Consider the following 12,985-nt stretch of genomic DNA (forward strand, 5'->3'; position numbering starts at 1 on the left):
ATTGGTCAGAGTTTTTTGGGCTACAGAAGGAGGACCTACTCAATATTAGGTGGGTGCTCATAACATTATGGCTGCTGTAGCAATAGTACTAGTAATGAAACATTAGAAAAGCAAGCAGAAACTTGTGCCAAGGTGAGCCCTGTGGAGCATCCAATGGCCGAAGCAACATTAAAAAGGCAGTACCCATAGCATGGGTTCCAGGTACAGTTACCAAGGTTTTACTGAGGTTTAGCCAATCTGGATGCACTGCTTCTGTTGTAGAAGACAATGCGGGACACAGCTGAAGAGTTGATTGTGGAACATAAAAAAATAAGCAAAAAAACTGAGGACTCGAGTGGGGTAGGGTTAAAGGGTAGGAGGGTAGGGGTCCTCAAAAGCTTTGCCAGGGTCCATTCACCTAAAAGGTATGAGCCTATAGCCCTACGACAGTGATAACTTTGCCTATGTCCTCTGCTGTTCGATTAAGATACAAGTGTGTGATCACCCTCTTAAACTGGTTGTTACTTGTCAAAATAAATTCACTGGCAGCCCCTTGATTTTATCCAGGCATAACACTCCAAGTGTTTTTTTTTTTTTTTTCTTATTCAAAACAAAGCCTCTGAATACCCTTTTTCAGATATTTTTAGGCCGATCACGCGACTTCCAGCCGCTCTCCTACTCCAATCCAGGGCCACAGTGGTAGGGGCAGAGATGTCTGATGTCAACAGGAGAGGTCATGTGGCCACTTGGCCCCTCCTACTGCAGCCCTGGATCAGAATAGGAGAGCTACCCGGAGTCAAGACCGGCCTGAAAATATCTGAAAAATAGTATTCAGAGGCTTTGTTTAAAAAAAAAAAAAAAACCCCACAACACTTAAGAGCGTTTTATGTCTGGGTAAAATGGAGGGGCTGCCAGTGACAAGTTTTTTACTTTTTTTTTTTTTTAACCACTTGCTTACTGGGCACTTAAACCCCCCTCAGTCCCAGACCAATTTTCAGCTTTCAGCGCTGATGCACTTTGAATGACAATTGCGCGGTCATACAACACTGTACCCAAATGAAATTTTTATCATTTTTTTCCCACAAATAGAGCTTTCTTTTGGTGGTATTTAGTCACAGCTCGGAGTTTTATTTTTTGCTAAACAAACAAAAAAAGATGCAAAAAAAAAAAAAATCATGTTTTAATAGTTTGTTATACAATTTTGCAAACGGGTCATTTTTCTCCTTCATTGAAGTGCGCTGATTAGGCGGCACTGATGGCTGCATTGGTGGGCACTGATGGGCTGCATTGGTGGGCACTGATAGGCTGCACTGGTGGGCACTGATAGGCTGCACTGGTGGGCACTGATAGGCATAGTTAAGGCGGCACTAATAGGCACAGATAAGGCGGCACCGATCGGCACAGATGGGCACAGATAAGGTGGCACGGATGGGTGGCACGGATAAGCAATGATACGTACCACTGATAGATGGGACTGATGGGCACTGATAGGTGGCACTGATAGGTGGCTCTGATAGGTGGCACTGATGGGCGGCACTGCTGGGCACTGATGGGCGGCACTGGGGTGCAGCACCTTTAAGGAAGATTGTGGGCACTGTGGGTGGCACTGTTGGTGGCACTGTGGGTGGCATTGTGGGTGGCACTGTGGGTGGCACTGTGGGCACTATGGGCACTGCTGGGTGGCACTGATGGGGGGCACTTACTTTCATTCAGGATGGCACTGCGGTGGGCAGGTGGGCACTGGCAGGAGGCAGGTGGTCAGCTGTATTACTGGCCGTGATCGGGACTGATGTCCCGATCACGGCCGCCGGTGATCGGCTTTTTTTTTCTCTCCTCGCGCTGTCAGCGCGAGGAGGAATAATAGCCGATTACCGGCTCCGTTCTGTCACATGATCAGCTGTCATTGGCTGACAGCTGATCACGTGATAAGGGGTCGGGATCGACCCCTTGCACGGATCGGTGATCAGGCGAGTCTCGTGGACTCACCGATCACAGAGCGCGCCGCGCGCGCCCCTCAGGGGGCGCGCAGGCCGCTCGTAACCGGGACGACGTCAATAGACGTAGTCCCGGAAAAGTAGATCCGCGCTAATGCCGTCATTTGGCAATAGCGCGGATCTCAAGTGGTTAAACAACCAATAGCGAGGGGGGGGGGGGCGGGACATGGGGGGATGGGACGCAGAGAGACAGACACACGGAGCTGACAGGCAGGGAGGGGGAGGGGAGAGCAGCGGATGACTGTACCACATAAACTGACCATGGTAATAAGGGCTCAGCAGCCATGATTATCATGGTAAGCACAGATGGGGACACAGGAACTGGCAAGATCAGACAGATTTTTTACAGCTTAGAGAGGGGCAGGTTAGACAGCACAAGCACTGTACTGTTTAACCTGCCATAAGGGAACAGAAGCGCTCTCTTTTTTTTTTTTTTTTTTTTTTTTTTTAGGATTACAAACACCAAGTGAAGCATTCCTTAAAGCAGCCTCTCTCAACCTTTTCAACACAGAGGAACCCTTGAAAATAGTTCTCCGGTCTCGGGGAACCCCTGCTAAAAACTCTTGATACATTAGTGTGATGGTCAGTGGGAAGAATTACCTCCTTACAGATAGTTAAAAAGGTCAATGGTATCAATGGGAACTTAAAATTGCCCAATGCTGAAGGAACCCCTAGCAACCTCTGGAGAAACCCCAGGGTTTCATGGAACCCTGGTTGAGAATCACTGCCTTAAAGGGTCACTAAACAAGTTTTCTCATTTTCATTGACTTTAATGGATGAATAGGCAAAGAGACTATAGGTAGATTTTAAAGAGGGCATAGTGGGGAGTGAAATATTATTTTCAATAACAGAAACCTGCACTGACCGGTGTAAGCAATCGGTTGTTGCCGGCTCCTGGTGAAAAGAAATTGTACTTGCCCAGCTGTCATACTGCATCAAGAAAAATTATGCTTATCAGCAGTTTCTGGCATTCCCTTGTCTTCAATTCATGCTTTTTGACAGTTACTCAGCAAATATTAAAAGCCAACAACCAGGCTAGTATCTTCAGAAGCAGAAGACACCCCACAGATTTCTCCCAGAACAGGTTTTCTGCCACTGACTAGAAATCAATCGGTTATACCGGGATGATAATTGCAGCTATCATCCCAGTACCATTTTTCGAGCAGATGGTCAGCTCTCTAGTAAAAACAATCCTAGAGGCCAACTAGCCGCTGGATTGCTTTTACAAGTAGCGGCTTTACAGGCATTTTTTCGTTGCACTGGGAGTTCCGATGGAGCAGGCGATGCTTTGACCGGCTGAATATAGAAGTGATCAAAGACTGGAAAGGCTTTGATCATCTCTATGATATAGGAACCTGGAAGCGATACACATCACACCCGGTTTCCCCCAGTGCCATTTTCAAAAAAGAAAAGCATTTGATTACACTGATCTTGGTGTGAGCAAATGCTTTTAAGTGCAGAAGAGATATCTGGGGTCTTATAAAGCCCCAGATCTCTCAATAACAAAGTACCTGCCACATGCCCATTGCTGTCACGAGGGATGTTTACAATGTTTGTGACAGCAATAAAAGTGATGTAAGTGGTAACCTGTAAAGGCTTTTACAGCATCACCTATGGATAGTAACATTTATGTTCCTCAAAATTTGAACCACTTTCAGACCGGACCAATTTGCTGGTCAAAGACCAGACCACTTTTTGCGATTCGGCACTGCGTCGCTTTAACTGACAATTGCGCGGTCGTGCGGCGTGGCTCCCAAACAAAATTGACGTCTTTTTTTCCCACAAATAGAGCTTTCTTTTGGTGGTATTTGATCACCCCTGCGGTTTTTATTTTTTGCGCTATAAACAAAAATAGAGCGACAATTTTGAAAAAAAACGCATTATTTTTTACTTTTTGTTATAATAAATATCCCCCAAAAATATATAAAAAAACATTTTTTTCCCTCAGTTTAGGCCGATACGTATTCTACATATTTTTGGTAAAAAAAATCGCAATAAGCGATTATTGATTGGTTTGCGCAAAAGTTATAGCGTTTACAAAATAGGGATAGTTTTATAGCATTTTTTTAATAATTTTTTATTATTTTTTTTTTTTTTACTAGTAATGGCGGCGATCAGCGATTTTTATTGTGACTGCGACATTATGGCGGACACATCGGACATTTTTGACACATTTTTGGGACCATTGTCATTTATACAGTAATCACTGCTATATAAATGCAGTGATTCCTGTGTAAATGACACTGGCAGTGAAAGGGTTAACCAGTGGGTGGCAGTGTAGGGGTTAAGTGTGCTAACTGTGGGGGGGTTGGGCTTTCATTTAGTGTACACTGTTCTCTGCTCCAATCACATGGAGCAGAGATCAGCGTCACTAGTTGCTAGGCAGAATAGACAAATGTTGTCTACACAGCATTTGCTCTATTCGGCCGCTCCGTGAGACGATCGCGGGGATGCCCGCGGCGATCGAGTCCGCGCGTCCCGCGACCGGACTCACGGGGGTCCCGACCAGTGCGGGAGCGCCGCCGTGCTCCCGATGGCAGGGCGGCATCGAATATTGGACGTACCTGTACGCCAATATGCCTGCCCGTGCCATTCTGTCGACGTACATCGTCGTGCGCTGGTCGGGAAGTGGTTAAAGTGCAACATATTTTGTATCCATTTACTTAGAGTAACATCTTTTACAAAAAAAAAAACCCAAAAAAATAGGTTATCTTTTTTTTTTTTTGCTTTAAAATTTTACGAAGTATACTTTTCCCTCCAAAAAATTGCTCTTGAAAAACCGTTGTGCAAATACTGTGTGAAATAAAAAAATTGCAACACCCGTAAATTTATTCTCTAGGGCCTCTGCATTAGAAAAAAAAAAAAAAGCAAGCTAAAATGGTTAATAAATACTGTAGCTGCTTACTTTTAATATAAGGACACTTATTTGCCCAGGGAGCCCGCTCAATGACATACCTCGCTGCGGTGCTGTGGGACGAAAGTCCCGTATAAAATTTGCAAAATAAGGTATATAAAAATAATAAATACACACACACACACACACACAATATATATATATCCAAAAACAAGGGGGGGGGGGGGGGGGGTGAGGTGTGCCTATGTTTACAAAGGAGTTCAATTTTTACCTAGGACACGGCTTTAATAAAAGATTAATCTTTTATTTTACCTTACATGGTAGCCAACACAAAGCATTAGGATGCAAAATTAAGGCTAAACTTTGGTCAGCCAAAAATACTAAATAGATCTGGGTGTATCCCCTCATCAATTAAAATGTGAGAAAACTCCCATGCATGAATTTTACCTATAGGTAAGCTCATGATCAGGTTTACCTATAGGTACAGTAAACATTTCATAAACATGCACCGTTTATGAGCCATTTACTTTAGATACAGCCAGTGACGTCACCACGAATGCGCTCTAAGGAACGGCATAGCCGTGCCTTCATAGTCCTGGGCCATCAACGATGGCTCCCACGTACGCATGTGTGGGAGTGACATCACTGTTGCTCCGGCCACACAGCTGAAGTCCATGAACCCAAAAAGACCACCGGTGAAGATGGAAGCGCTGCTGGGTGGCTTTGTTGAAAGGCAAGTTTCACATAGTGTGGTATTATGCGATGCATACTATCATATTAAGGCATTGCCTTAAAGGTTTAGAAAAATAAAAAGCCAGCGGTTTACTACAACTTTAATGTCCTAATGTGTTTTAGTCTAGGGGCATCCATCAGAGAGAATTACATGCCCAATAGGTCATTATTCCACAGTCCAGCAGGCTATACCCTCCACTGCTTTTAATATACATGTCTGATATCACAAAGTCACTCCACGTTTGGTCGTGTGGATACTATCATCACAAATGTGATTGCGTATAATGCAGAGCAAAGGCCACGTTCATGCATTGTATGAGATAATGTGGGGGGCTCTCATATTGTGTGTAAGCTGACTGGTGCTTGGCCTTAAAACAACATTTTAAACTTACATTTCTATACAGCTGTAAGTATGGCGGCATACTTAGAAACAGAGAAGCAAGAAAGTAATTACTGTCACATCTGACATCTACATAAACCTTTTACATGCTCACATATACAGATACAGGTTTTAGTCATGCTGTAAACCAGTGGTTTTTAACCCTGTCCTCAAGTACCCCCAAAAGGCCATGTTTTGGGAATTTCTCTTCGATAAAATAGGTGTCCAAAATACCAAGCCATTGACTGATTCAAAGTACCTGTGCAAGATAAAGGAAAACCTGCAAATATGGCCTGTTGGGGGTACTTGAGGACAGGGTTGAGAACCACTGCTGTAAACCATCCTCCCCAAAAAATAAATACATTTAAGGGGTGGTTGAAAAAAGTGCTCTGCTACATATGACTGCACATGCATGATTCCAGTGCCAGTGCTGTTAACCTTTCAGTGAAGCAAGTAGAAGAAAAAAAAAAAACTCACCGAGTATCAATGTCAGCTGCCTGGATGGTGTTGAACAGCAACTCAGCAACGCCAACGCCTTCTACGTTGATAAGATGAGGCTGGAACAGAGCTTCTGGTGCTTCAAAGCGCTCTCCACCTACTTTAATAACCCTGCCATCTGGAAGCTGTGCAATAAAATAAAAATGAACATTTACAATGTCACCTTTTATTTCTGAAACTGCTGTGCTACTCCAGGCCCAATTAGCAGAAAAGTTTATTGTGCCCTCTGGTGTCAGAGGGACCTTGTATTTGTCCGCTCGACAAGCTTATAGTATGCGCCTGGCAATTCTTTCAGAAACATTACCAACGTTAATATTTCCAGTACTTTGTATACATCCATTTATGCATTTGATCCCTTTGTGAGATGAAGCCGATTAAGCAATACTGAACAAAAGAAAAGGTTTGCAATATGAAAACATGCTACTCTGCTTTACAAAAGGGAATATTTATTTTTTATGCCAAACGTTTGAAAAAAAAAAGAAGAAAAAAAAAAAAAAAAAAAAAAAGAAGAACATTCTAAAAAGAAACAGGAAAAATAAAGCAAATGGGCAAACGTTTCTAGCATGAAAATCAAGCATAGTTACAAATGCAACCCTTCATATTTTTTACTGGTTAGGGATTTTCAGTGAGGTTTTTTGGGGGATATTTAAAGAGACCCTCTCACCCTGCCCATTTAGGACAAAGTGACAGGGTTTGAACCTACCGACTGAACTAAATCCATTCACTTGCAGATCATTCCTCTGCTGCTCGTTAAGTTGTCACAACTGATGCAAAATTGGTGTTTTTAAGCAAGGAGATGCTTTTGACTTCCTCCCATGATGCAGCATTTGGGCCTAGGAACGAATTGCTAGGAAGGAACACTTTCACATGACAAAGGATGTGACATCATCACTTCCTGTAAGCACCAACAACTAGATTTGTGGCGGGGGAAGGAACACTGGAGAAGTACTGTAAAAAGACCAGTAGACGTTCTGGGGAATGGGCTTTAAAGCTGAACTGGCGACTATTTTAACCACTTTCAGACCGGACCATTTTGCTGGTAAATGACCAGAGGTCTTTTTACACTTTGGCACTGCGCTGCTTTAACTGGTAATTGCGCGGTCATGCAATGTTGTACCCAAACAAAATTTGCGTCCTTTTCTTCCCACAAATAGAGCTTTCTTTTGATGGTATTTGATTGCCTCTGCGATTTTTATTTTTTGCGATATAAACGTAAAAAGACCGCAAATTTTGAAAAAAAATGATATTTTCTACTTTTTGTTATTAGAAAAATCCAATAAACTCAATTTTAGTCATACATTTAGGCCAAAATGTATTCAGCCACATGTCTTTGGTAAAAAAAAAGTCAATAATTGTATATTTATTGGTTTGCGCAAAAGTTGTCACATCTACAAACTAAGGTACGTTTTCTGGAATTTACGCAGCTTTTAGTTTACGACTGCCTATCTCATTTCTTGAGGTGCTAAAATGGCAGGGCAGTACAAAACCCCCCCAAATGACCCCATTTTGGAAAGTAGACCCCCTAAGGAAATTGATAAGAGGCATGTTGAGCCCATTGAATATTTTATTTTTTTGCCTCAAGCGATTGAATAATGACAAAAAAAAAATTTTTTTTTTTTTTTACACAAAGTTGTCACTAAATGATATATTGCTCACACATGCTATGGGCGTATGTGAAATGACACCCCAAAATAAATTCTGCTGCTTCTCCTGAGTACGGGGATACCACATATGTGAGACTTTTTGGGAGCCTAGCCGCGTACGGGGCCCCGAAAACCAAGCACCGCCTTCAGGCTTTCTAAGGGCGTAAATTTTTGAGTTCACTTCTCACTACCTATTACAGTTTTGAAGGCCATAAAATGCCAAGATGGCACAAAACCCCCACAAATGACCCCATTTTAGAAAGTAGACACCCCAAGCTATTTGCTGAGAGGCATGTTGAGTCCATGGAATATTTTATATTTTGCCACAAGTTGCGGGAAAATTACAAACTTTTATTTATTTATTTTTTTTTTCACAAAGTTGTCACTAAATGATATATTGCTCACGCATGCCATGGGCATATGTGAAATGACACCCCAAAATAAATTCTGCTGCTTCTCCTGAGTATGGGGATACCACATATGTGGGACTTTTTGGGAGCCTAGCCGCGTACGGGGCCCCGAAAACCAAGCACCGCCTTCAGGCTTTCTAAGGGCGTTACAGTTTTAAAGGCCATAAAATGCCAAGATGGCACAAACCCCCCCCAAATGACCCCATTTTGGAAAGTAGACACCCCTAAATTTAGGGGTACACTAGTGAGACTAGGTAATAAATGGCGGGTGCCCTGAAACTATAAAAAAATAACTAACCAACCAGCGTCACCTGTAACAGTTATATGGTGATCACTGGTGAAAGGGTTAACTAGGGGGCAATTAGGGGGCTTTATGCGGTAGTATATGGGGGTCCCTGGCGCTATAAAAAGCTGCGGCGAACCTAAATACCTACCTGCCTAACTAGCGTCACCTGTGACACTAATACAGCGATCAGAAAAACGATCGCTTATTAGGCTGGGTTCACACTGGAGCGATGCGGGAACGCCACGAATGCGCGGCGGGTTCCCGCATCGCATGCCTCCCGGCGGCAGTTCACACTGCCCTATGCGAACTGCTGGGAGTGTCAGTGAAATGTTACTGACACCCCCAGATCAGTTCGCATATCGCAGTGCGATCTGCAAACTCGGATCGCATGGTGTGAACACCCATGCGATCCGATTCTGCTGCGGGCCAAAAAAAGGGTCCCGTGCGAATTTGCGGCGGGTGCGGCGAATGGCTGAACTAGAATCGCACAGAGATCGGATGTGATTTGCACTGCAGTGCGGTGCGAATCACATCCGTTCTCATAAACCGCTGCAATGTGAACCCAGCCTTAGTGACACTGGCGTCGGGGGGTGATCACGGGGTTAAACCTTTATTGGGGGGGTTAGGGGGGTACCTTAGAACTAAAGGGGGCTAACCCTAACTGCCCTAACAGTTATTAGTCACAAATGACACCCGCCGGGTGATCAGGGGGTTAAACCTTTATTAGGTAATAAATGGCGGGTGCCCTGAAACTATAAAATAATAACTAACCAACCAGCGTCACCTGTAACAGTTATATGGTGATCACAGGTGAAAGGGTTAACTAGGGGGCAATCAGGGGGCTTTATGCGGTAGTATATGGGGGTCCCTGGCGCTATAAAAAGCTGCGGCGAACCTAAATACCTACCTGCCTAACTAGCGTCACCTGTGACACTAATACGGCGATCAGAAAAATGATCGCTTATTAGGCTGGGTTCACACTGGAGCGATGCGGAAACGCCGCGAATCTGCGGCGGGTTCCCGCATCGCATGCCTCCCGGCGGCAGTTCACACTGCCCTATGCGAACTGCTGGGAGTGTCAGTGAAATGTTACTGACACCCCCAGATCAGTTCGCATATCGCAGTGCGATCTGCAAACTCGGATCGCATGGTGTGAACACCCATGCGATCCGATTCTGCTGCGGGCCAAAAAAAGGGTCCCGTGCGAATTTGCGGCGGGTGCGGCGAATGGCTGAACTCAAATCGCACAGAGATCGGATGTGATTTGCACTGCAGTGCGGTGCGAATCACATTCGTTCTCATAAACCGCTGCAATGTGAACCCAGCCTTAGTGACACTGGCGACGGGGGGTGATCACGGGGTTAAACCTTTATTGGGGGGGTTAGGGGGGTACATTAGAACTAAAGGGGGCTAACTCTAACTGCCCTAACAGTTATTACAGTCACAAATGACACCAATGCAAAAAAAAATAAAAAAAAAATGACATTGGTGTCACTGTGACTGGGGGGCAGGGGTAATTGGGGGGGTGATCGGGGGGTAAAGAGGGGGTGTGAGTGTGCCTGGCATGTTCTACTGTGTGTGTAGAGTGTTGGTGCAACTTACTGATCCGCTCTCCTCCGTGTCGGAACGAAAAATACCGACACGGAGGAGAGAATACATCACTTCCTCTCCTGTGTTTACATTACAGGAGAGGAAGTGATGTCACCGGGGATTTCTATTCGTCGGGAGCGATCGCGAGGGGGTGGCCATGAATGAATGGCCGTCCCCTCGTCCGGGATCGCTCCCGAACGAATACCGACCGCCGCAGGCACCGGGCGGGGGCCCGATCGGGCCCCCGACCCGCGGGAGGCAAGGGACGTACATGTATGTCCTTATGCCTGCCCGTGCCATTGTACCGACGTACATCGGCGTGCGGCGGTCGGCAACTGGTTAAAGTACCCAGAGAACTAAAATTGCATTACCTTAGACCTCATCGGCTGCAAAAGATATCCTCACACTATCCAAGAGCAGGGTGCTGTGAGGTGCTTCACTTTAAATGCGATTGGTGTATATGCACCTTATAGAACTACATGTCCCATGAATCCTTTGGCATGCAGGGATAGGCAATGGCATTGCTGTGGGTGGGAACAGGGGAGTTCCTTTCGCCTCCGTTACCACACACTTCCCTAGAAGCAACCCTTCCATCTCATTAGAATATCCTACTTAAACTTTGGGAGGGAATAGGATGGGGGAGATAGGCAGTGACCCCCACTCCATAAAGGAAGTACTTCAAAACGAAAAAGGCACTGTTACATGACCACTATTTAATCTCTGCTCTGAGGCCAGAAAACACAATAGAAAGATTGTTCTGTGTGGAGCTCCACTTTAAAACCTTGATCTAAAAACAGGCAGTGTGACAGAGTCTCTAATAGCCAGTGTTCATTTATGTAAAGTTTGGTAAAAACATCTATAGTAAATTTAAAGTGAAATGGAACTGCAGAGCAAGCCTCACCCAAATGTGAGTAACTTAAGACTTTTGTTTTTCCATCAAAAAAAAGAACACAATTTTAGGATTAAGCTGTACAGCAGTTAAAAAAGGGGGTCAAGTTAAAGTGGTTATAAAACCTACACACCTTAATGCAATCCTTGCATTGAGTTCAAAAAAGCTTATGCATCAGTATCCTCCTCCCTGCCCCCATTCGATCTGATGCTCCAGCTGTCATCTGTTGGCTCTACATCGAGAGCTGAGAGAAGACTGCTGCTCGCTCAGTGCTTGGGTCCACTCTGAGCAGAAAATGGTGACCGCCAGCCACCACTCTGCTCTGCCCATCCAGCACTCACTGGAGCTATGGACTGTAAAGGGGGTGGGTGTCTGGCAGCAGCTGTAGGTGGGTGGATCCTGACATGACTGTCAGAATCCCTGCAGAGCCTGGACCAGCTCTGTGATGTCAGCCGACAGTGGGCTGCTGAATCTGGGACACAGGAGTGTAAAAAAAAAATCCCAGAAAAGCTTTGACCATACCAATTCTTTAAGGCTTGGTTCACACCAATGCGTTTTTTCATGCTTTTTTTGCAGAAACAAGAAATAATTTTTAACATGAATTCCTAAGGAACACCTTCACATCAATACATTGTTGTGCCTCTACATTTTAGGAAACATTTGGTGATTTTAACCTGTGCTTTTTTGGTTCAATAGAGCAACGGAGAAGCAGAAGAGCATGTAGTGCATTTTACCGCAATTTAAATTTTTTAATCTGCCCAACAAATTTGCACCCAAAAAAGAAAAAAAACGCTAAATGCAAATTTTGGTAAAACCCACAAACAGCACTGCAGAAACACTCAAAAGCAAACTGCATAGGTGTGAATGGTGCTTAAGGACATGTTTCCACCAAGTGTGTTGGGCTGCAGCCTTTTCCCAACACAGTCCTAACAAAAAAGGCAGTATGCTTTGATCATTAATAGGTCTGTTCATATCACTAAACTGCAGTGTTGTACAGTAAAAAGAACTGCAAGCACTACCTTTTTTTAAATTTTTTGTCCCATTTAAAACACCCCCCTCTCGGCTATAGGCCTTCAGTTTTGTCACAAGCAGTGTCAGAAGCATTAAAAACTCCATAGAGGGGTGGATGCTGTGTCTGTCAATGAACTTGTGAGACGTTTAACTCGCAGGGCCAGCCCCGTCCAGTGGAGCTATATCGCGGCTGATCTAGCACATATCGGCGTTCTGCATGCGCTCGCTGGCCAGATTGGGGAGACCACTGGATCAAGCGTCCAGCCCATTGCCCAGTCCGGCAACCGATTGCAAAAATCCAGGAAAACAAATAAAACTTGCCTGGACTAGAGATTCGCGGGAACTAGCAGGGAACTAGATCCTTACTCCTGACTAGGCAGAAAAAAAAAAAAATCTAAAGGCCTATAGCAGAGAGGGGGGTGGTGTATATCATCTAGAATGGCCCATGTGCGTAGTCGAGTCTTTTCTGCCTAGTGTCCTACTGCTGTAGGGGGCGATATAATCCTATGGTTCTCAATAAAAAAGCACTGTGTCTGTCACAAAAAAAATTGATTTTATGGTCATCTTTGGTGTCTGGCACACACTGGCATATATCTGTATATACTGGTAGACTCCAGCAGTCAGACCTTTCTACTACTGTTCCCAGCTCTATTTCTCTGTACCCTGCACCTAACACGGTGGATATCACTCATACTAAAATAAAATTCCAAGGCCTCCCCT

At 44.6% G+C, this 12,985-nt stretch overlaps 1 protein-coding gene across 1 annotated transcript in view; it reads right to left on the minus strand.

The window, feature by feature from the left end:
* The window catches only part of ACTR2 (actin related protein 2), a 101,136-nt gene that overhangs the window by 13,788 nt on the left and 74,363 nt on the right, over positions 1-12,985 (minus strand). The window contains exon 7 of the mRNA XM_077485957.1: positions 6,416-6,561. Coding sequence (XP_077342083.1) covers positions 6,416-6,561 — 146 coding nt within the window. The remainder of the gene's footprint in view (positions 1-6,415; positions 6,562-12,985) is intronic.

Source organism: Lithobates pipiens, unplaced genomic scaffold (genome assembly GCF_037356315.1).
Source record: "Lithobates pipiens isolate NorthernLeopardFrog02 unplaced genomic scaffold, aLitPip1_a1.2 Scaffold_18, whole genome shotgun sequence".
In the NCBI taxonomy this organism is placed as follows: Eukaryota; Metazoa; Chordata; class Amphibia; order Anura; family Ranidae; genus Lithobates; species Lithobates pipiens.